The 21,160-nt window shown below is 48.9% G+C and overlaps 1 protein-coding gene across 1 annotated transcript in view; it reads left to right on the top strand.

Annotated features, from left to right (window-relative positions):
- Positions 1-21,160, top strand: part of PAPPA2 (pappalysin 2) — a 97,770-nt gene that overhangs the window by 32,543 nt on the left and 44,067 nt on the right. Inside the window, exons 5-13 of the mRNA XM_035898069.1 lie at positions 4,965-5,258; positions 5,973-6,165; positions 7,684-7,805; positions 9,774-10,266; positions 10,804-10,932; positions 12,579-12,670; positions 12,929-13,122; positions 18,345-18,480; positions 18,696-18,912. Of these exons, the coding sequence (XP_035753962.1) occupies positions 4,965-5,258; positions 5,973-6,165; positions 7,684-7,805; positions 9,774-10,266; positions 10,804-10,932; positions 12,579-12,670; positions 12,929-13,122; positions 18,345-18,480; positions 18,696-18,912 (1,870 nt within the window). The remainder of the gene's footprint in view (positions 1-4,964; positions 5,259-5,972; positions 6,166-7,683; positions 7,806-9,773; positions 10,267-10,803; positions 10,933-12,578; positions 12,671-12,928; positions 13,123-18,344; positions 18,481-18,695; positions 18,913-21,160) is intronic.

Raw genomic sequence — 21,160 nt, forward strand, 5'->3', positions numbered from 1 at the left:
ACATACAGACCCTCTCATGCTTTGGTTCTCTTCCTGAATCAAATTGATTCCTTGAGTTTGACATAACTTCTCCAAGAAACTGACCTGCCTCTTGGCTTCAGAGACTCTTGGTCAGATTTTGCTCTGTTTGTATGTCTGAACTGGACCTTCTTAGGTGTTTTCAGGAGAAGTACCATGAGACTTTTTCTCTCCAACTGCCTTCCCTTATTCTATTTTAACACTTCTTCTCATCCCAAAGCCCACTTAAACATACTGTTTCCAAACAGTTCTCCATCAGTTCTTCTCTAGAAGCTTCTTAATTAGCCATCTGGACTTTGAACTCCTTAGAAACCATTCTTTCATGGCTTTGGGTCTTTCAAGAGAGTCCTCCTCACCTTCCTGTTGGCATCTTCACCTTCTGGAAGTCTTCATTGAACTTTGTTTTTCATCCCCTTCTCTTTACCTATGCTTGTTTTGGGCTACCAGAAATTAAGTCATCATTCCTATGCTGATGAATTACAGAACTATTGCTCCTCTCCAGATTACTTTCCGGAATAAACTTGAATTTCAGGCAGCCTTCCTGAAGGTTTAGGGATGATTTACCATTTTAGACCAGTAGTATTACCAACCAACAGCAGCAACATTGATTAAAGCATAAAAGATCATTACTGACTTGGAGAGGGTGAACTGGTTTATGATGCTTCTGTAAGCAATATTTCAGAGCTGTGGAGCTCCTAGAGAGAGACAACTTGCAGCCAGACAGCAGCAGAGGTAGAAGATCTCAGGTCTGTTTGTACCGCTCTCTCTAACGATACTGTCTGTCTCAGTCTTTCCGCCATAATCACAGTGAGTTCCTCTCAAATTCAGAGTTCTTGCCTGGAGTCTGGAATGAATTTTTGGAGAACTTACAGTTAAAAAGGTTGACTTCTAAAACACAGGGAGTCAAAGAACTCCTGTCCTATAAAAAACTTAGCTTTCCGCAGTGGAAAGCCTTGCCTCAAAAACCCTAGCAAGGTAATAATGCAGACGCTTTAAACTTCATGTGTAGCTGCATGTGAACTGTATTTGCATAAATATGGTCGAAAGGCAAGGGAATTGTGAACATTTGATGTTATAAATACTTTCTGCAGTTATATAAGCTGAGGCCAGCTCATATATCTGGCTGAGGTCAGTGGATCCTGAAGGAGGGCCAGCCGTTCCATCAAAGGTACCTTAAGCAATGGCCATCTTCCTGTCTGACTAACCGTCATGCGTTTGTTCCATTAATCGCCATGACTCAGTGTTTGGGGAAGACTGGCCCTGTGATACAGGTTCAGCTTTGTGGTTTGCTGTTTAAAAATCCCATGCTTGCTTGAGCATGCATTCTCTACAATAGCTGTCACCCAGGAACAGGTTGGCTTCTTGGGGCCTGGCTTGAACCAGAGTCCTTCAGCATTGCCGTTGATCATGGCTAGAAGCAGGGCAATGTCCTGTGACTGGGAGCTTCCAAGGGACGTGTGAGTGAAGATGATGGGGTCCACACCAATGCTAATCATTCACTGTACTGATGGACTAGGCACCTCCTGTTGCTTGAGCAGAGTTGAGGCTTGACCTTGGGGAAATTACCAGCTTTGCAGCTGTAGCTGGTAGGTCTGGTCTGGAGGGAGAGGATGTTGATGTGAGGCCAGACTTGAAGCTTTCCAGCTGCCTGGTTTTGGTTGGGTACACAAGTCCAAAGACTGGTTCACCTGCCTTGGAGTGCTGGACCCCCTTGGTGACACAGGGACATGACATTGAAGTTTTTAACTTGGTTGTATAAAAGCTGATCTTGGGGGCATCCTTGGGCTGATTCTCAGGTGTGAGAGGGAGAGTTCACTTAAAGCCCAATTTAACCTATCTATCTCCCAGAGCAGGAGGAGGCAGAGGTGAGAAGGAAAGCCTGATCTCCAGAAGAGGGAGGGGAGAGGTTGGTCTTGTTGGGATGTTACAAACACTTCCACATCTTGCCTTCACAGCCAGGACCCTGCAGAGGGGAAATACAACTTCCTGATCCAATGCTGGAAGCTGTCCCAGCTCATCAGGGAGTTGTGGGGACAGGGAATGGAGGGGCAGGGATGTTCTGGAAGGGAGGCAGAGTTCTCATGCTGTTTCTAATCCTTCAACTTAATTAGCTGTAAAAAAAAGTACTAAAAATATGATAGTCCTTGTGGAGTGTGTGGGAGGAATGGGATAGGGGAAGCCAGCAGAGAGGAGGGGGAGGGATAGGGTATCCCTTGGCATCCCTCCCCTGTGACAGTGTTGTCCCTTCCTGTACTGGAATCCCATTTGTTGTCCCGCATGGGAAACTGAGAGGAGGGCTGATTGGTCACAGGGCCTCCCATGCCCCTGGTGCTCAGACCCGTTCCTTGTGGTTAGTGCTGCAGGATGCATGCAGGGCTTTCACGTCTCATTTATTTGTTTATGAACACTATTTTCTTTTTGTGTGCACATTCCTCCTTTCAGACCTTTGGGCAGGCAGCCCCCTGCCTTGCTCAGGCTTGGGTTTGGCTTCAGAGATGCCTTTTCTTTCTGCTCTCTCTTCTCTCATGCCCTGTTTTGATTAAAATGAGAAGCAGCTTTTTTTTTTATGTGCCCACTGGGTTCTCCGTCAATGAGATGGCCTTTGCTATCTATAGCATTTACCAGCCTGGTAATTGAGAGGGGGATGGTTTGATTGACAGGACACAACATAAAGGTCCCAAAAGGATTTTTCAACATCTGTACCTTCTTGTGGCCCATCTCCAGTCAAGTAAAGGGTCAAGAGCTGACTGATGGGATGCAAGGTCCTCTGCTCTGGTGTTCTACAGATGGGGAGAAATGGAATGCAGCTACTTTGTGACCTATCCTTTGCCTCAAGCCAAGCTGCCCTGGGCATAAGATCTACACCATGGGGAGGAAGAACAAAATTTTTAGCTAAGAAACTGTGCCAATTGACAGGTCAGTGATGTCTCTCAGCCCTTCCATGAGCCACACAGACAGGATGCTCAAAAGAAGATGTGACCCTTATTTCTTCACCCTCTTGCAACCCTGTTGGGCTCAAGAGAATTTCTCAGGGCATCTCCGAAGGCCCCTTTCCAGCCCCAACACAGTTGTTCACCCAGCATGGCTATGCCAGAGGAGTCAGAGACCTGCTGGTGTCCTGCCAGGGACACCGTGATCTGAAGAAATCCCTCTCTTGGAAGGAATACCCTGTACTTGAAGACATGAGGTAGTCCGGTAGCGCACGGAACTGATCCAGGAGCAGATTTCAAGCAGTCTATGCTGTGGCTGGAGACAGGATCACACAGTGGCCCTCTGCCAATTTTAACTTTGCTGGCAGGGGCAGCAATCATCAGCAGAGATGCCGTAGCAGAGGCTCTGCTGTGAGGTAGCCGGCACAGTAAATCCTCCAGGGCCCTGCAAAGGAGGGAGCAAGCTGTGCTGGAGCCAACTATTCACCACTCTGCCATCCAAGCTGTCTGGGTTAAAAGTAGTTGGGTAAAAACAGCCTCCTGTGCCATGGAGGTATTGTTTGGGGTCAGCCTGGGCACATGCTGGGGTCTGCTTTTTGCCCCCTTGTCTTGCTGGTATTCCCCAGACCTTGCTCCTCCACCATAAGGCAGCATGGAAAAGTGGATGGAGCAAGGATGTGAGAAAAGGGGAGGAAATGGCTAATGAAAAGCCTCAAATCAGGGAGAAAAAAAGCAGACCAGAGAGGAGGACAGAGAAGAGAGGTAAGTTTTGTTCTTAAGCATCCTCTGTGGACAATTTCCCAGATGATGTGGTACAGTTGTCAGTACAGGTTGTGCATCCCAGGTCAGGAGTTGGAGATGCTGGCAGTGAGCAAAGGAAAGGCTCTGCTCCACCTGGCTTTCCTCAGCATCATTGATCCTTGCTCTTCCCATTGCAGGTGGATGGCAAGAGAGGAAAATCACCTTGTCCTGCAGCCAAGGAGCAGCTTAGGACAGGATCAGCACGGGTCCCTATCCAGCTCCATGCTGTTGCCATCAGTGTGAAGTGGCAGCTCTGAGCAGTTTCTGGGGGACTCTAAGTCTATACCCAAGCTCCAGCATCTTTGATAGTTGAGCCTGCACCAAACTTGGTTTGGAGATGAACTGTACCTTTGTGCCCCTTTGAGTCATGGGGCTGGGGTGCCCCAGTGAAGAGGAGTAGGACTATGATGGGGGAGGCAGGGAGTTCTCACCTGGTTCACTTGGTGAACCGTGTCCACACACAAACCCCTCTGAAGGGGAGAAAGGGATCTTCAGAAGCTGTGTTTTGGAGAATCCTACTCTAAAATACACAGTGAATTTGGGTCAGGTTTGTGGTAGAAGCTTAGTAGATTGCAACAGCACTTCATGAGAGTTTGTTTACTCCTTAGGGTCTGGTTTGGAGGCTGGAGCAATAGATCATTGGTAATTTCTCAGTAGGGGCCAGCGGCAGTGCATCTGAATCTTCATACGGACTTGTGCTGAAAGTGGCTTTTAGTTGGCGCAGCCAAGTGTGTCAGGACTTTGCTAGGTACCTTGTTGTTCTCACCTGCTATGGGAGCTGGCATGCTTTAGCCACCTGTCTAGGCTAGGGAAGGTCTTCTGTCCTTTGGTTCAAAATATTATTCCTGTAAACTCACAGCATGTCTCGGTTTGGTGTCTTGACCCCAAACCTCATTTGGAATTGTAAAAATTCTAAAGCAGACACTGAATTATACACATGCAAAAAGGCACAGAGAGAAATGGTAGCTGAAATGGTTGAAGATACTGGGTGGAGTAGTGTGATCAGAAGGGGAAGAAAAACCACCCACCCCATTCCACTCCAAGCCCTCTTCCCACCCTACAAGAGGGTGAACATGTCCATCTTCAGGTCTCCATCTGGCACCTCATTTGGGACCTGGAAGCACAGTAAGAGTAGTTTTACCTAGCACAGGTGAGTAACAGTGGTTGCTCGCTGTCTCTTTCTCTGGATAATGTTCTCTGTACTTGCAATTCTAGGTGGAGTTGTCCTCAACCCTGCTTATTACGGTATGCATGGCCACACAAACACCATGATCCATGAAGTGGGACATATCCTGGGGCTGTACCATGTCTTTAAGGGAGTGAGCGAGCGGGAATCTTGTGACGATCCCTGCAGGGAGACAACTCCATCTATGGAGACAGGAGACCTCTGTGCTGACACTGCCCCCACCCCAAAGAGTAAACTCTGTCGGGATCCAGACCCTACCAATGACACCTGCGGCCAGACACATTTCACAGGAACGCCCTTCAACAACTACATGAGTTACACAGGTAATGAGTAGTTGTCATTAGAAATTGTAAGGGGTCACCTTCCCTAGAAACTTGGGTTTCTCTCCCTTCCGCCTCCGTCAATAGTCCCTCCCCTCGTTCCATAACTGATGTGGTCCCTCCTGGTGTGTTGGGATGCTGCAGGCTGCAGCCTGTGCTTGCAGTAACTTTTTAGCCCCTTTCTTGCTGCAAGCTATTTCCACCCCTCCCTCCCTCCTTGCCAGTCTGTTATTGGACGTGCATCAAGGCTGTTCTCATCTGCATGGTGGTGTGTCTTTGTTCTCTAGTCCTGAAGCAACTTTATTATTACTGTTACTACTACTACTACTACTACTACTACTACTACTACTACTACTACAATTTTTTACTTTTGAGTTGGTTTCCAAAGGTATGCCGCAGCTGAAGGGCAATTCTGTCACCCCCTGCTGACCCACTCACTGCAAGTCCCATGAGGATGGTGGCACTGCCCAGGCATTAGAGCTGCTGTGAGCTGGTGTTGAGCAAGTGCAGGGATGTGGAGCTGCTGAGGCAGTGCCATCTTGTGGCTTTGGGGACACAAGACACCAGAGAGTCCTGGCAGGAAAACCACCACAAGCTGGTGTCTCCCAGGTCTCCCTAGAGGACCCCAAAATGGAGTTTGGGGATCAGGAAGGGTGCACATTGCTGTGACCCTCTGGCCAATGCCTGCCACCCTTAGCCTGGTCTCTCTTCCCCCAGATGATGACTGCACCAACACCTTCACCCCCAACCAAGTGGCCCGGATGCATTGCTACCTGGACCTGGTGTACCAACACTGGGGCCAGAGCAAGAAGCCTGCTCCCATCCCAATCCCTCCCATGGTCACGGGGCAGACGCAGGACTCCCTCAGCATCTACTGGCTGCCTCCCATCAGTGGTGTCATTCATGAGAGGTAAGGAATCTGCTGTTGTGATGGTCTTGGGCTTGCATAGGAGCCTGCTAGAAGGGACAAGGGGCCCTCTATGATGCAGACCCCCCCACCCTTGGTTGTCTTCAGCAGAGCGCTCAGACACAAGAGCCAGACTGCTGTGATGGCTGTGCTGGCACGTGGGCTCTCCTGCAAGCCTTCTGCTGTTGGGGTGCCAGGAGGGGAAGCCAAAGAGCGTTAGGAGGCAATGCCAATTCTTAAACCCCAGAGTGCAATCACAGAATGAAAAATGAGCTTCATTTAGCACTTATTGTATAAAATAGCCATTCACCAGGAGGAAATGCAGCCTTGTGGTTAAGGCAGGGAGCTCGAACCGCAAGAGCTGGATTTCATTCCCAGCGCTGTCACGGACTCGTGGTGTAACTAACTGGGGGTAAGTCGGGAAACTTTTCAAGCCAGAGAAATGGTGCTGAAGACCCAGAATTGTTTGGTTGGCGAGCAGTGCATGGCCCTGAGCACTGGGTGGCTGTCTTCCTTCTCTCCAACACTGGGGAGTCACCAAGACCTGGATATGCCACCAATGCCCCTGTTCAGCAGCCCCTTATTACTAAAACATTTTGTTTTCCACCAGGTTTTAGGTCTATGCTTTTATTATGGGACCATAAGCACATGCTAAAGAGCTCTTGAAATTGTTTTAAAGCTACTTTACAAAGATTGTGTAGTTCACAGAAAAGCATTGTTTGAGGGCATCTGGACAACCCTGGGTCAGATTTTACTGCCTTTTCAAAGAACTGATGCTCTCCATGATGGGGTCTTTTGTCCCAGAGATAACAAGAGTGTGTACCTGTTACACCCGCAGAGGTGAGAGCCACTGAGTGCTGAGTGGCCTTCAAACTGCTTTGGTGGGGAATGGAGTGGTTTGGGACCAAAGAAACACATGTCTAGGAGGCAGGTTGTGGGTCTTCAGATCCATCCCTAGCTCTCACTCATAACCGGCTCAGGAGCTGGTCCACAGTGGGGGTTCTGCATCCCCTGTGACAAACATGCCAAGGAAAGGGCCTGAGGCTGGTCTTTATCACAGAAAACTCTCTTTTTCTTTCCTGGAGAGCACAGTGGTACCCTCTTTAATTGACATTAGTGTGACTGCCTTGTACTGCAGTAGTGACAAAAGCCAAAAACCTGACTCTGGGCTTTAGCAGAGATAGACCCAAGTGCACCCACCCAAATGCAGAGGTATTGCCCTGGGAAGCATGAATTCTGTTAACTATGCTTCATGGGTAGGGAACAGGAGATTCAATGGCTCATCCAAAACTACCTAGAGAACCTGTAGAAGAGGAGGGATTAAACCCAGCTTGTCCCATGGTCACTCTTGTTCTCCTGTCTTTGACAAAGTTTATTCCAAGCAGGATGATATGCCCAGGGACTTCCCGAGAGCTTAGCTTTGCTTTTCCAACTTCTTATCTGATTCTGCCTGGACAAATGTGGATGGAAAATTAACCAGTCATGATTAGACATGCCAATGCCTTTGTCTTCTGTCTGCAGGGAGCAGGACATGCTCTGCGATGACTGTGCGGAGGACGGCACCTTCCGTCAGTATGTACACGAGGCCTCTTCCCCTCGGGTCTGTGATTCCTCTGGCTACTGGACCCCAGAAGAAGCAGAAGGTAAAGATCTCTTCTCTTGCCCTGGCTGTGAATTTCCCTGAGAGAGATGAAATCTTGTTGGGAAAAGAAAAAGAAGCTTTTTTCTTTTAGAGAGTGAGATGTCTCCTGTTTGGGGAGGCTCTTTAGTGCAGGAAGAAATTCTAGGTGCCCAGGAGTTACCTGGTAACTGCCAGCTGGCTTTGGACAGACAAACTGACACCGCATTATTAACCCCAATCTTTGCCCAGGAAGGTGTTAATGAGAGATAGTGGTCAAAAAGGAGGGGCATTTCATTGAAATAAAAGTCTTATATAAGTGAAATAAAAGTCTTATATAAGTAAAATAAAATGAAATAAAAGTCATAGATCTTGGGAACTCATCCAAAACCACAGGGGCATTCATAGACTTTGATGCAGTCTTGTCCAAAGGGAGCAAGAGAAGCTCCTTACTCAGTCCCACTGAGTCTGTACCAAGTCCTGGGCCATCTGGGTTGGATGCAATTCATTTTGAACAGCGGTGTGTCACAGCTTCTCTTGTGCTGAGACCCAGATGTTTGTTTAGAGACCCACCTTGTGGGCATGGTGGTAGCTTTCAGGGTCATGCAGCTGCCATAGGAGCTGTTGGGCTTTTCATACACCTCAACTTCTCCAAGGGCAAAGCAGAGGATGCAGGAGACGAGGTGAAATGATCCCATGAGCTGTGTGTAGTGCACAGGCTGCTGTTGAACCACGTGGAGCCAGAGAATCTGTTAGTTCTGTGCATCTGCATGTTTAAGCCACTGATGTCGACTGAAAATGTGCCAGGGTCGTTGCAGAGAAAGTGCAGTTTGGACATTACTACACCTTTGGGATGTAGCCCATGCTTTGAGACAGGAGTGTCAGGATGTAGCTGAGATTCTGTATCTGAAAACTCTTTAATTTAAATATCTCTTGCTAGCATTGCAAGTTGGGGGTGGGGGTGGGGGGTGGGGAATCAACTTAAAGAAATAATCAAATTTGTGCTTATTCAGTGATACCAAACAAATCAAAGCTTAGCTCATTTATGGTCAGTGGTTCCAGTTTCCCTGCCTGTCTGATTCACTGGCAAATTAAAACTGCTTCTGGGATTATTGGATGTTGTTTTCTCTTATGTATGACCTCCAGTTATCACACGTGCATGTTTGCCCTGATGAAAGGGAAACAGGTTTTATGGTTTTAGAAAACTAGTATTAAATGGATGCAGGCTTTGAATTGGTGCTGGGCCCCAAGAAATGCTTGCAGTGGTTGATGAAGACAAGGGTATTTCTACTACAGGATGACGAATTCCACTGATTCTTTCTGAGACTGAAAGCTCAACGCTATGTTTCTCTTGCTGAGTGCTAATCCACCAGCAGGGGAGGCAGGCTGGGGATTTGAGGTCAGTTTGGGCACCATCCTGGTGGAAGCGCAGCCTTCCAGAGCTGCTTCCCTGGCTTGCTTTGGACCTGGTTGCTTCCTGCCTGTGACCTGTTCCAGCACGTGCCTGTGGAAAGCTTTGGGCTCAGCTCTGCTCTGCTTAGCCTATGTCTAATTCCATGGAGCCACAGGGACTCTCAGTGTTCAGGTACCCTTGGCAAGCCTTCTGTGCACATGAGACTACAGAGCAAGCTTCATGTCCCCCAGCTGTGTCCAGGCTGTCTCTAGAGCTTGGTGCCGTGACTAGCTGCAGCGTGGATACCATTGGCCCTCTTCTAGTGGGCTGTGAGACACCAGATCTGCCAAGCCTTGTGCTTGTATGCATACCCAGGAGCTGGGAGACTAGTGGTGCTTATTGCTTTCTAGGATGTTAGGGCAGATGCCACCAGCTCTGGTACATGCCTGTAGTGCGTGCAAAACCGCATGGGTGGCAACTATAGCACAGAGATGCATAAACACCTGCAGGGTACTGCAGGGAGGATCATCCCCCTGGGTCCTCTGTGAGGTCAGCTGTCCCCTGGTTCTCATCAGCCTCCTCCTTGTCCCTCCTGCCCAGGGCCCCCGGATGTGGATCAGCCCTGTGAGCCCAGCCTGCAGGCCTGGAGTCCAGAGCTCCACCTGTACCACATGAACATGACGGTGCCATGCCCCCAGCCAGACGGTTGCATCCTGGAGCTGCGCTTCCTGCACCCAGTCTACCCCGATTCCCTTACCCTCTGGACCACATACCTCTCCATGGACTCTCCCAAGGTGCTGTCTGACATTGAAGTACTGACAGAGCATGGGGAGTCCATCCATCTGGGCCCCCTGGACACTTTCTGTGATGTTCCCTTTACTGTGAAGCTCAACATCCCTAAAAAGGTGTCTGGAGTCAAAATCTACACCTTTGATGAGAGGATGGAGATAGACACAGCCCTGCTGACCTCCATGCCCCACAGCTCGCTTTGCTCTGCCTGCAAGCTGATCCAGTACAAAGTCCTCCGTGACCCTCCTTTTGCAAATGGATCCCCTGCTGCCCCGGCACAGGCGCACCGCCAGTTTGTTGACACGTGAGTGACGAGGCTGCTCCGTCGCAGGCTGAGTGGGTGGCTGGGACAGTTTTGATGACCTCTTCAGCTCCTGCCTTCGAATCCCTGGATGGTTTTGCATGTGTTTTGTTATTTTTCCATGCCCTGGGAATTACCACATTCAATGCCATGAGCAGATTCCCTAGTCAGCATTGAGGAAGCTTGTTGCAGGCCCACCATGCTAGCATGACCCCTTGCCCATGAGCCCAGGCTAACTAGAAGGAGCTTATTAAACATGGAAACAATTTCCTCACTGACACAACCAGTAAAATGATCAAGTTAATGCCACTTCTCCCCAGCTCAGACCCTAGGGAAATAAGCAGCAGGCCCCTCTGCACGACCTGGCAGAGACCCTCTTCCCACAGTCTCTGCCTCTGGCAGTTTGGAGTACAAAGACATATGTCAAACTGATACTGCATGAGCACACACATGATTTCTATAGCTGTGGTGAGCAAATCTGTTGCAGATGTACGGGCTGTTCCCTCCTGGTCTTTCTTCAAGTCCTCTCTGTTCCTGCAGGGAAGTCACGCCTGGGCAGCTGTACCGCTACCAGGTGCAGGCAGTCTCTGGGACAACCTCAGGAGAAGCCTCCCCACCACTCGTCCATGTCCATGGAGCATCCTACTGTGGGGATGGGAAGGTGACCACGTAAGTCAAGAAACTCAAGCTCTCAGCTGAGGTTCCTTAAGCTGTCAGGTCATCCTGCCCCAAAGGGAAGCACTGGGTTGGTCCTCCACCCATGGGTACTTGACTGAAGATGCTGTGCTGAATCCCTCCAGCAGACCAAACTATAGAGCTTGTGTTTTGTAAAATGCCATGTGCATAGGAGATGGAGATGGTCTTTTTGAGGAGCAGGGTCTGGATGAGGGGTCCAACCTGAACATCCTCTGTGTTTGACTGTACTGCTTGGATTGTGGCCCATCTCAGTGAACTGTTGCAGAATCTGACCCCAAAGGGATCTGCCTTTGGGACTGGCCGATATAACCTTTTGTACAGGGCACATGGTGGTGGCCCTGCAGGAGTAGGTTCCACAGCAAGTGCAGTCCCATGTGGTGTGGTGTCTTTAGAGAGCTGTCTGGTCTCTGCTTAGAGATCCCAAGTGATGAGGGGTGCACCACCTCTGCATTGAGAGACTCCAATGGTTCACCTGCTCTGTCTAGGGATAATTATGCCACATTTTCATATTTTAGCTTTTTCAGACTTCAACTTCCAGGTTAGTCAGAATGACTTTCCTTTGAAAACATCTTTCTTAACAGCATGAGGACAAGGGACAATTGAAGCAAGTGCAGGAGGGATTGTGGTATCATACAAGAACCAGCAAGGCAAAGAGGCTTACAACAGGGCTAGCTGCTGAAGTGGTGTAATCTGGTATGGTTTTAGCATGAATTCATGCTAGCTGAAGACCTGATCCAGAGAGACCTCATTAGACTCCGTTGTCAAAGCCGATAGAAAAGTGAGAGGAGCACAAATGGGCAGATAGCAGCTGAGATTTTTGTCAGGATTTCCTGTTCCTGAGCTGTTGTGGGAAAGGCCATGCAGGAAGCTTTGTCTGTGAAAGTTTTTTTCTGTTGTACCATGTGTGGAACAGTGAGCCAAAGGTGGCAAGATGGGACATAGTACATCTTTCGTATTAGATGAGGGTGGAGGTGGGTGAGCTTTGCAAGATGTATGTCTGAAGTTTGTTTTGCTCCTCATGTTTTGGGATATGTAACTCTGCACAAAGGAATAGGAACGAATCAAGGCATTTTTGTCAGCTTTTCTCATCAGGTCTATTTTCTGCAGGATAGGGACAGAACCTTTTCAAGGAAACTGCATGGGCTTTTTTTCCTTGTGAGATGCCATGCATGTCAGTTGGGGGCTGATTCTTGTCTCCTCTTGGGCTAACCTTCTCCCTCTCTCTCCCCCTTCTCCTTCCTCCCCTTCTCCAGCTCCCACTCAGAACCTCCTGCCCTCTCCAAAACTTGCTTTCTCTAGCAGCAAGTCGTCCTGATACTTGGTCCTCTACTTCCTCCATTGTATATAGCTTCATTTTCTCCTATAGTTTTTGCCTTGGGTCTTATAAGAAAGTCACAGTACAGTCATGCCTTCTCCCATATGCTGTGTTTTCAAACTCTTTTTATACCCTGGCAACATGTGGTGTTTTCTCTCCTCTACCTTACTCCACATGTGGTTCTTCTTTTCCCTGCTTCTGTGGAAATGGAACAAAGACATGGGGTCCTCACTCATGACTGGGCAGAACAACAGGAAGGTTGAGTCAAGAGTGGTGTTAACACATCTCACTGTTGTCCCCTTAGGAGCCTGGGGGAAGAATGTGATGATGGAGACTTGCTGGATGGAGATGGCTGTTCCAGGAAGTGTAAAAAGGAAAAAGGCTTCAACTGTGTCGGTGAGTTCAAATTGATTGAGACAACCTTTTGAGGCACAAGTCAAAACTGTTTGTTATTCACACCGCTCCTCAGAGCAGGGAGTGATGTACCTCATTGCAACAAAACATGGATCTGCAGCTAGAGTGATCTGCAGAGCTTATCAGGCCCTTGTGGTGGGAACTCCCAGGGCCAAAAGGCCAGCATGCCTCCAGGGAGAGGGGGAGAGATATGTGCCTGGAACCTAGTTTGTAAATGGGTTGTCCCTGGTCTCCTCGCAGGGGAACCAAGCCTGTGCTATGTGCATGATGGGGATGGTGTGTGTGAGCCATTTGAGAAGACAAGCAGTGTCCTGGACTGTGGTCCCTACACACCCGATGGATACGTGGATCTGTGGGCAGTGAAAGCCTATGCCTCCCATCAGGACATAAAGTCCTGCCCTGCTTCCTTGGTCATTGGAGAGCCTGTTGTGAAGGTGAGTGAAGGCATGGCCAAAAAAAAAAAAGACTTTTCTAGCAAAGTTCATGCAGTAAAGCTGGGCAAGTCACTGCTGCAAGAGTGTACTGAGGCAAAAACAAAATCTTCAGAGCAGCTCTGGAAGTGTTCTTTGGTTACTATATTCCCATGCAGAGAGCCAGTAGAAGACCTAGGCATTTCTCACACCCCTCTTTCAGTAGTCCCTAAGCCCAGGAACATGGAGGGGTGTTTCATCAAGGCAGAGGGCACCTCCCCTGACCATGCAGTTTGCTAAACAGTGATGACCCCTGTCCCACCAGTTAAATGCACAACTTTGAGCATGTGTGTAGTCCCACTGTCGGTTTAAAAAAAATCCCGTAAGTCTAATACTTTATAAAGCCAGGACCTGAAAGGATAAAATCACGCATACATCAGCATCTGTGCTGCTCTCAAACTCTCTGATCTGAAGCCAAGGAAAAATTGATGGGAGAATTCCCATCTTTCATATGGGCTTTGGAGCAGGGCCTGGAAGTCTAGGATGGGATTTTGCCTGATCGGTGTTAATGTGGTGTGTGTATGTTCTTTCCTAGCAAGCTCCAGAAGGGCAATATGTAGAGGGGTCATATTTAGCCCTTCATACATGCATTTCTATTGACTTGATATAAGGAACAGTCTTCTTGAGACCTACTCTGGAGCCCTCAGCACAAGAAGGACATGGAACTGTTAGAGTGGGTCCAGAGGAGGGCTACTAAAATGATCCGAGGGCTGGAGCACCTCTCCTATGAGGACAGGCTGAGAGAGTTGGGCTTGTTCAGCCTGGAGAAGAGAAGGCTGCGGGGAGACCTGGTTGTGGCCTTTCAGTACTTAAAGCGGGCCTATAGGAAAGATAGGGAAGTCTTTTTAGTAGGGCCAGCTGTGACAGGACAAGGGATAATGGTTTTAAACTAAAACAGGGTAGGTTTAGACTGGATATAAGGAAGAAATTCTTTGCAATGAGGGTGATGAAACACTGGAATGGGTTGCCCAGAGAGGTAGTGGGGGCCCCATCCCTGGAAACATTCAAGACCGGGTTGGATGGGGCTCTGAGCAACCTGATCTAGTTCACAGTGTCCCTGCTCACTGCAGGGAAGTTGGACTAGATGACCTCTAGGGGTCCCTTCCAACCCAAAACATTCCATGATTCTATGATTCTACAGCATCATTAAATTACCCAGATGTACATGTCTAATGGACTGCCTTGGTCTCAGGTGTCCGCCCCTCTAGAATGACACACGTATCTCTCAAGTTTTGTCTGCCAGGCCTATAGGGATGTTTGGGATACTATAGGGCATCGAACATCACAGAAGACTGGTATTCAGGCAAATGAATCATACCTTTGGATCATCACCCCAGCCAAAATCAGGAGGCTATGATCTTACCTACCATCTCGCAGCTTGGCTCTTTACTTCTAACTCAGCCCCACAGACACCATGGGGTGCTTAAACAGCATATTTACAGCACCTGAAAATGGCAAAGGCCTCCTGTGCACATGTGTGGGCAGTGAGATGTCACTCCTGCTTAGGAATCCACATCCTAATTGTCTTCATGTTAGGAATCAACTTAGAATCCTTCTCAGCATTTGTTGAGCCTTCCTTGAGGTTTTGTAGGTACTTTTTCTTTCTCTCACTTTCCTTGCTTCTTTCTGGGTTGAAATTAATCTCTCCTTTCAGGTATGTAAATCCCACCTTCATGATGTGCCAAAGGACCTTTCCCTGGCTGCTTGGTTCCCCTGTACTCCCAGCCAAGACGATGCTCAGGATCCAGATGAGGAGAGGGTGCCCTTAGGTGATGGGGGAGTTTGGCTCAAGGTAAGTAAGGATGTGTGGTCAGGCACAGAAGGATTTGCTTGTCTTTGCCCCAGCACTTTGGTGAAAAAGACCCATCCTTTTTTGTCCTGTAGGAGCTACAGTGGTCTTAAAAACTGCTCAGATAGGACTTTATATCCTGCTGAGCTCTTCGCAAACCCCAAATGCCTGTGGCTGGGTCTTATGTAGTTGCCCCATTCCCACTGTGAGCAGCAAACCCATCCTGGGGCAGATTGCCAGAAGGGCTGTGCCCAAAACCAGAAGCCCACAGAATTGTGTTGAGGCTGAGAAACAACTTGCTCCTGACTGTTCCCTGCGCTCAAGCTATGCCATTACACCCACAAAGGGTGGGTGCAAGCTGCATTTGAAGTCCTAGTTGCCTTTGTTCCCCATGGCTGTGAAGAGCAACAGAGGGGAGCTGGATACTCTGCCATCCTGAGGGGTCCTGAGTACTCCAGGCTGCTGCTGAGCACCCTGAACCCACAGCTATCTGCTGTGGCATGCAGGTCCTCCTGCCTCCCTGGTGACCCCAGACCAAAGCAGGCACTACTGTGTCCAAGATGCTGGTCCTGCAGCCCAATGGGGACTCTGGGGTTGCCTCCATGGCTGAGGGCCACCTTTGGGAGAGCACCCAGAGGATCAAATCTCTCTGTCCTGGCAGGCAGAAGAGCAGGACAGAGGAGGGCTGAGTGTTAGACCAACGTGCTTTTTACAACATTGATTTTCTGACCACAGACACAGTTTAGAGGTTTCATGGCTGTTGCCTGGTGTTACTGGAAAGCTGGGCTCTGGTGTGCTGCTGCTTCTGCAGTTTGAAGGGCACCTCGCTCTGCTTTACTCAAGGTTGTCTAGAGAGGACCTGTTCCCAGGATGCTCAGATGACTTGATGAATTGTCAAACCTGAGTCAATAAACATGGCTATTGCCTCTGAGGGCCTCTGTCTCTCCAAAGAACTTCCGTTAACTGTTTTTTTTTTCTTTTCTTCCTTGTCTGTGTGCTCACAGCCTGCTTTCCGGCTTCAGTCTCTGGCCATGACAAATGTGCCTCCTTTCTTCTTTGCTAGCAAGGAAGCAGCAATCTTCCCCTCTGCCCTACCTAGATGAAAGCTTGCTTTCCACTTCTCACCAGGGGTTAAAGTGTGTTCCAGTTTTATTGGAGCTTGTGGTCAGTTTTCTTCCTCTATGGATGTTTATATTAAAGACTTTCATTACTGGTTCTCCGTGCTCTCTCTAGGACTGCTATTATTTTCCGCCCATAAAATTATTTATGGACTAGTAATAAATATGCCCTTTTTCTTTTTTCTTTTTTCCTTTTTTTTTAATAGAGTTTGCCTGATTGGTAACATATTGGGTTAGGAAAGACAGCTTCTTGTTGACAATTTGCCTAGCACATCTGCCTGCTTGGACAGGAATGGTGCCGCTCATTCACATGCATACCCACGTGTGCATAGTGTTTCGTGGCCACCAATTCCCATGGCCATTTTAAAGCTGTTGCACCTGTGTCACCCGGGTTAGACCCACAGCACAAAACTCATCGGGTGGTAGGAATTGCTTCCTACAGTGTTTCTCAAGAGGTGGCACCAATGAGCAAGGGAAAGGTTGGGTCATGCTGTAAGCGGGCTGGGGCTGGAGGCAAGAGTGGGCCACCTAACAAAGCATCTACTATGCACCTTGGGTCTGTCTGCAGATGGGAATAGTTATGATTTGCAGATTTCTGCCCATGCTTTGTTCTTAGTTGCTAACACATCCAATGAGGAGAGAAATCAAAATCACTTGTAAGCAAGTCAGTATGTGTAATATGCAGGAAATTAAACAGAAAGGGGGAAGAGGGAGGAAGGAAAATTAAGATAGCCTGCTGTGGCCAAGCACATAGTACATATTAAAAACCAAAACAAAACAAAAAATTGGGATGTTAGTCAAGTCAGCTGCTAGTGGTCTAACTCGGGGCCAGTGTCCTTCACCTCCTCTGTAGGAAGGGAAAGACTAAACCCTCTACCTTAAGCTGTGTAGTCCAGGGAAAGCCTCACCTGACTTCTCCAACTATCTTTCCTCCACTGAGGAACCATGCTTGGAGGAGTGGGCAGCGGGATTAAAATCGGCTGGCTCCTTGGGGCTTCCTGGCTGCAGCTCTGTCCTGGGAGGCTCCTTGGAGGAGGCTCTGAGCACTGTTGGCTCTTCTTTGTCTTTCCTCCCTTTTTGCTTTCTTTTCTCACTGGCTTCTGAGCTCAGGTGCAGAGACAGTGGGGATACACCAAACAAAAAAGGGAGGGCATCTTCAGCCTCCTGGTCCACTCCTTGCAACAGGGCCAGCCCTGCGCAAGAGCAAGCCCTGGCCAAGGGAGCATGTAGGCAGCACTGGGGACTCACTCCTGGGGTGTTTGCTGCCAAGCACTTCCCTGCAAGGGTGGGAGCCCTGGGATGAAGCCCAAGGTTTTCTCCTACTCCCGTGTGTGAGCAATGCCTGGCGTGGCACAAACCACCCTGAGGCTGGGCTGCCGTCGCAAATTTGGGTGGTTGTCCCCTTCACTCCTGCAGTCTGCTCCTTGGGCTGTGCCTGGCCAGCCAGGACTTGTCCTCCTCCAAAATACACCTTTGCCTTGCATTTCTGGGCTCCCTCCATGCCAGCATTCAACAAAAACGCTTCATAGGGTGGGTCTTGATCAAAACACATCTCAGCACTGGGAGGGGGGCACCAGGGTGGGGGAGAAAAACATTTCTATCTTCTTACTTCCAAAGAACATCTGCCCTGCCATGACTGATGCTGCGAGTTTCCCGGCTGTCTCCTGTAGCCTTCGGGGCTGTAGACAAGTGGGGAGCTGTCAGCTTTCCTAGCAGGCAGGACTTCTTCCCACAAATCTTTCTGCGTGTTGGCTGACAGACAGTTTGAAGTCACTCTGGGTACCAGGGCTGTTCTTTGTTTTGTTTTGGGTTTTTTTAATGGAAATATTTTGGTGGCAGGGCTGGTCGCTGTGCTCTCTGGGTGCCTTGCTTGCCCAACCAGCATTGTGCAGGGTGGGAGTCAGAGCCTGGGAAAGGGAGGGCAGAAAAGGGTTTATCCAGGTCTTGGTCAGGTGTTGCTCAATTTTAAGAGCAGCAAATGTGGAAGCTGGGAAGATGCCATAAATTTATGGTGAGGCAGGACTGATACGCATGGGGAAGACTAGCAAAGGGGAGAAGGGGAATTAGGAGGGAAAGAACTGTGTTCCTGCACCGCTCCTTCTCTCCTCTCTCTCTCTTCCCATCCATTTGCTGCCCTGCACATCTGCAGTCTCTGACTCCCTAACCCTGCTCCCGCCCTCTCCCTGCACTCCCTCTTTGTCTCCCTCTTGCATACGTGGGGTCAGAAAGGCTGTATTTGGTATGCATGCTCTCAGGGTCTCTCTTGCCCTCTTTCCCAGGTGTGCTTTGAGAGACCTGCGGTGCCCACTTCCCTCCTGGTCTTCCTGGCCTCTGATGGCACTGCCCTAAGCAACCAGCGCAAGCCGAGGGTGACTGTCCAGCTGAGTGACGTAGATGGGCTGAACCACTCTTTGGGTGAGCATCCCATGGGCTGTGGCACTGGGCCATGCTGTCCCACCGTTGCTGTGATCTCCCACTGAGTGCTGGTGTCCCCTGTCCCCCCTTGCAACATCTTCTGCTTCCCAAGCTACTCTGTTGGGATGCGTGGGGGAACTGAAGAGGTAAATCAAAAGCAGAGAAAATATCCCTGGAACTGAGCTAGAAGCTTTTTTCTTTGCCCCGTCTTGCAGGGCTGTACGAGCTGTCATGCCAACACAACCCGCTTGTCATCAACGTGACCCATGGCAAGGAGGACCCATCCCTCTGGGCTGCTTCGGTGCTGCTCAACTTCTCCTCCCCAGTCGTGGGCATTGCAGCCGTGGCCTTGCGCACATCAGCTCAGCCTGGCTCTGACCCCACCACTTGCCTCCTACAACATGAGGAGGGGCATGGCCACCAGCACTACAGGTAAGGTCTCCTCGGTGCAATATCTGACAGGCATCCAAAGAGTACCTCTCTCCTCTGGGGCTTTGTGCTTCATTTCTGGAGTTTTTGTCTATTCATTGAATGTTTTGTGACTAAGCTCAGGTGGCTTTTGAGGTGCTGTTGGAAAATCCAGTGTAATAAGATTTGATTTGCTAATCTCATTGCAGGAGGGGGCAGGGGGAGCAGAAAATAGATCTGTGTGTGTGGCCTGTGCATCTGCACAAAACTGCATTAAAGGACCATTCCCTGGTGGGAAAACCAAGCTCCCTCTGCTAAGGAGTTATTGCTGAGGGTTGCTGCTGAAGCTGAAATGTAGGCTTCTTCTGCATGTGCTTTATAAGCTCAGTCTCCATCCATCTCAGTCTTCCCCACACTGCAGGAGGTGGGGATGAAGCTTCCCCGGTTGCAGATCTCCATCTCCTCCTCTTCTCCATGCTGGGTCCCCATCCATCCCATGCTCCTCACCAAGGCTCATGCTGCCCCCGTAGTAATGCAGCGATAACAACAATAGTAGCAACGGCACTTTAATTTATTGATGTCTGGCATGCACAGGCTTCTGCCTGTCTTTTTAAAGCAGCAAACGAGAGGTGGCGTTTGCAGGAGAGGGTCGTACTGGAAAAGGGACGGCGAAGGACCGTCGTGTATCAGATAAACAAGGCAGAAAGAGCGTGCCGAGCACAGGCACGGACCCACAGAGGAACAAAAGGATGGTGCTCAGCTCTGTCCTAGAGGGGCAGTGGGGCTGACAGCAGCCAGACCTGCCAAACCTGGCTTTGCTTGCAGAGACCAGGCTCCCTGAAGTTACAAGCGTGCTGATCCAGGGCTCCGGTTCAGCCAGTTACTCAAACACTGGGAATACTGATTTTGGGTCCAACCTTTGCTGGAGCTGTGGGGGCGTTAAGAGCTTTGGCTTTGGCTAAGGTCATCACATCACTGCTACTGTCATTTTTCTCCTGTTGATGGCCCTGGATGGACAAACCACCTGATAATGAATGAGTGTGCATGTGTTTGTCTAAAAGCTTGGGAGATCATGGTGCAGTTGATTTATGCAGAGTTCTGGAAGCTATGAATACCCTGCAGTTGCTTTTTAGTTTTGTTTTTTTTTTAAGTGCATGTGTGATTTATATGGAAACATAAATCTTAGTGAGTCAGCATATAAATATTATTCTCAGCCTTACATTAAAGGATCAATGTCCACCTGAAATGCAGTCAGTTTCCTCCTGGTAGCCCTTACAGCTATGTACACACATGCTTCTAAGACCCCAGCCAACTGATGTGGTTTTTCAATTACATTTTCTCATCCTTTAAAATAATTTTGCACGCTCGTTGCTTGAGAGCTTCCCCCTCGCCCTCAAAAGTGACTGCAAAGAGGAATAGGCTGACAGGACGCAGCTGAGCATCGCCTGTGGATGGGGAGAAGCTCATATAGGGACAAATCGAGAGGAAAGTAGATGATTTTCTCTTAAAAGTCTCACTATAGCTGAAGCACAAGTCAGTGCCCATATCACCGAAGTGCACAGAGCTGCGTGCTGTTCCCTTTGCGTGGGCCCGGCAGGACCCGGCAGCATCTTCTCTTCCTCCTCTTGCTGTTGTCCCGCGGGTTCCCGCAGCCTTGGCTTAGCTGCCGTGTGCTGAACTGCAGGTTACACACGGGCCCTTAGCAAACACTCAGGGTAAATCAGAGCCCCAGAGTTTTCAAAGTAGGAAATGCTATTTATAGTATTGATTTTCTGGACAAAAGGCTTGAATATTTAGAGGGGGGTTAGGCTTACAAACTCCGTTAGTCTCACTAACAGTAAAGGATCTGCCTCTTTTAAGTCAGGAAACATCCAAGTGTTCCCCCCCTTATTATATTTTTAAAATCTATTTCATCTCCAAACCAGCAGTATTTTTTATTTTTAAAGGGCTAATAATCCATTTCATATAAGGCAGGTGGAGTCTGTGGAAAAAGTCCCCTATAAAAATTCAGGAATATAAGATCTTAAGAGGTTTAGAGACATTCAACTGTAAAAGATCACAGAAGATCTGTGTTATTCCTGTAAAGAACTGAATTGACTGTTCGCACGCACCCAGCCTCATATACACGGTACGTGCATGTGAGTGCTTTCCTAAAATAACCCAAGAAAGGGACAGTAACAAAAGCAACAAAGAAACGAGGTTTCCTGACTTCAGTCTAGAAACGCTCGTTGCCAAAATAATAAATATATGACGGCTTGGTATTTCTGTAGCA

Source organism: Egretta garzetta, unplaced genomic scaffold, assembly GCF_000687185.1.
Source record: "Egretta garzetta isolate BGI_Z169 unplaced genomic scaffold, ASM68718v1 scaffold187, whole genome shotgun sequence".
Classification (NCBI taxonomy): Eukaryota; Metazoa; Chordata; class Aves; order Pelecaniformes; family Ardeidae; genus Egretta; species Egretta garzetta.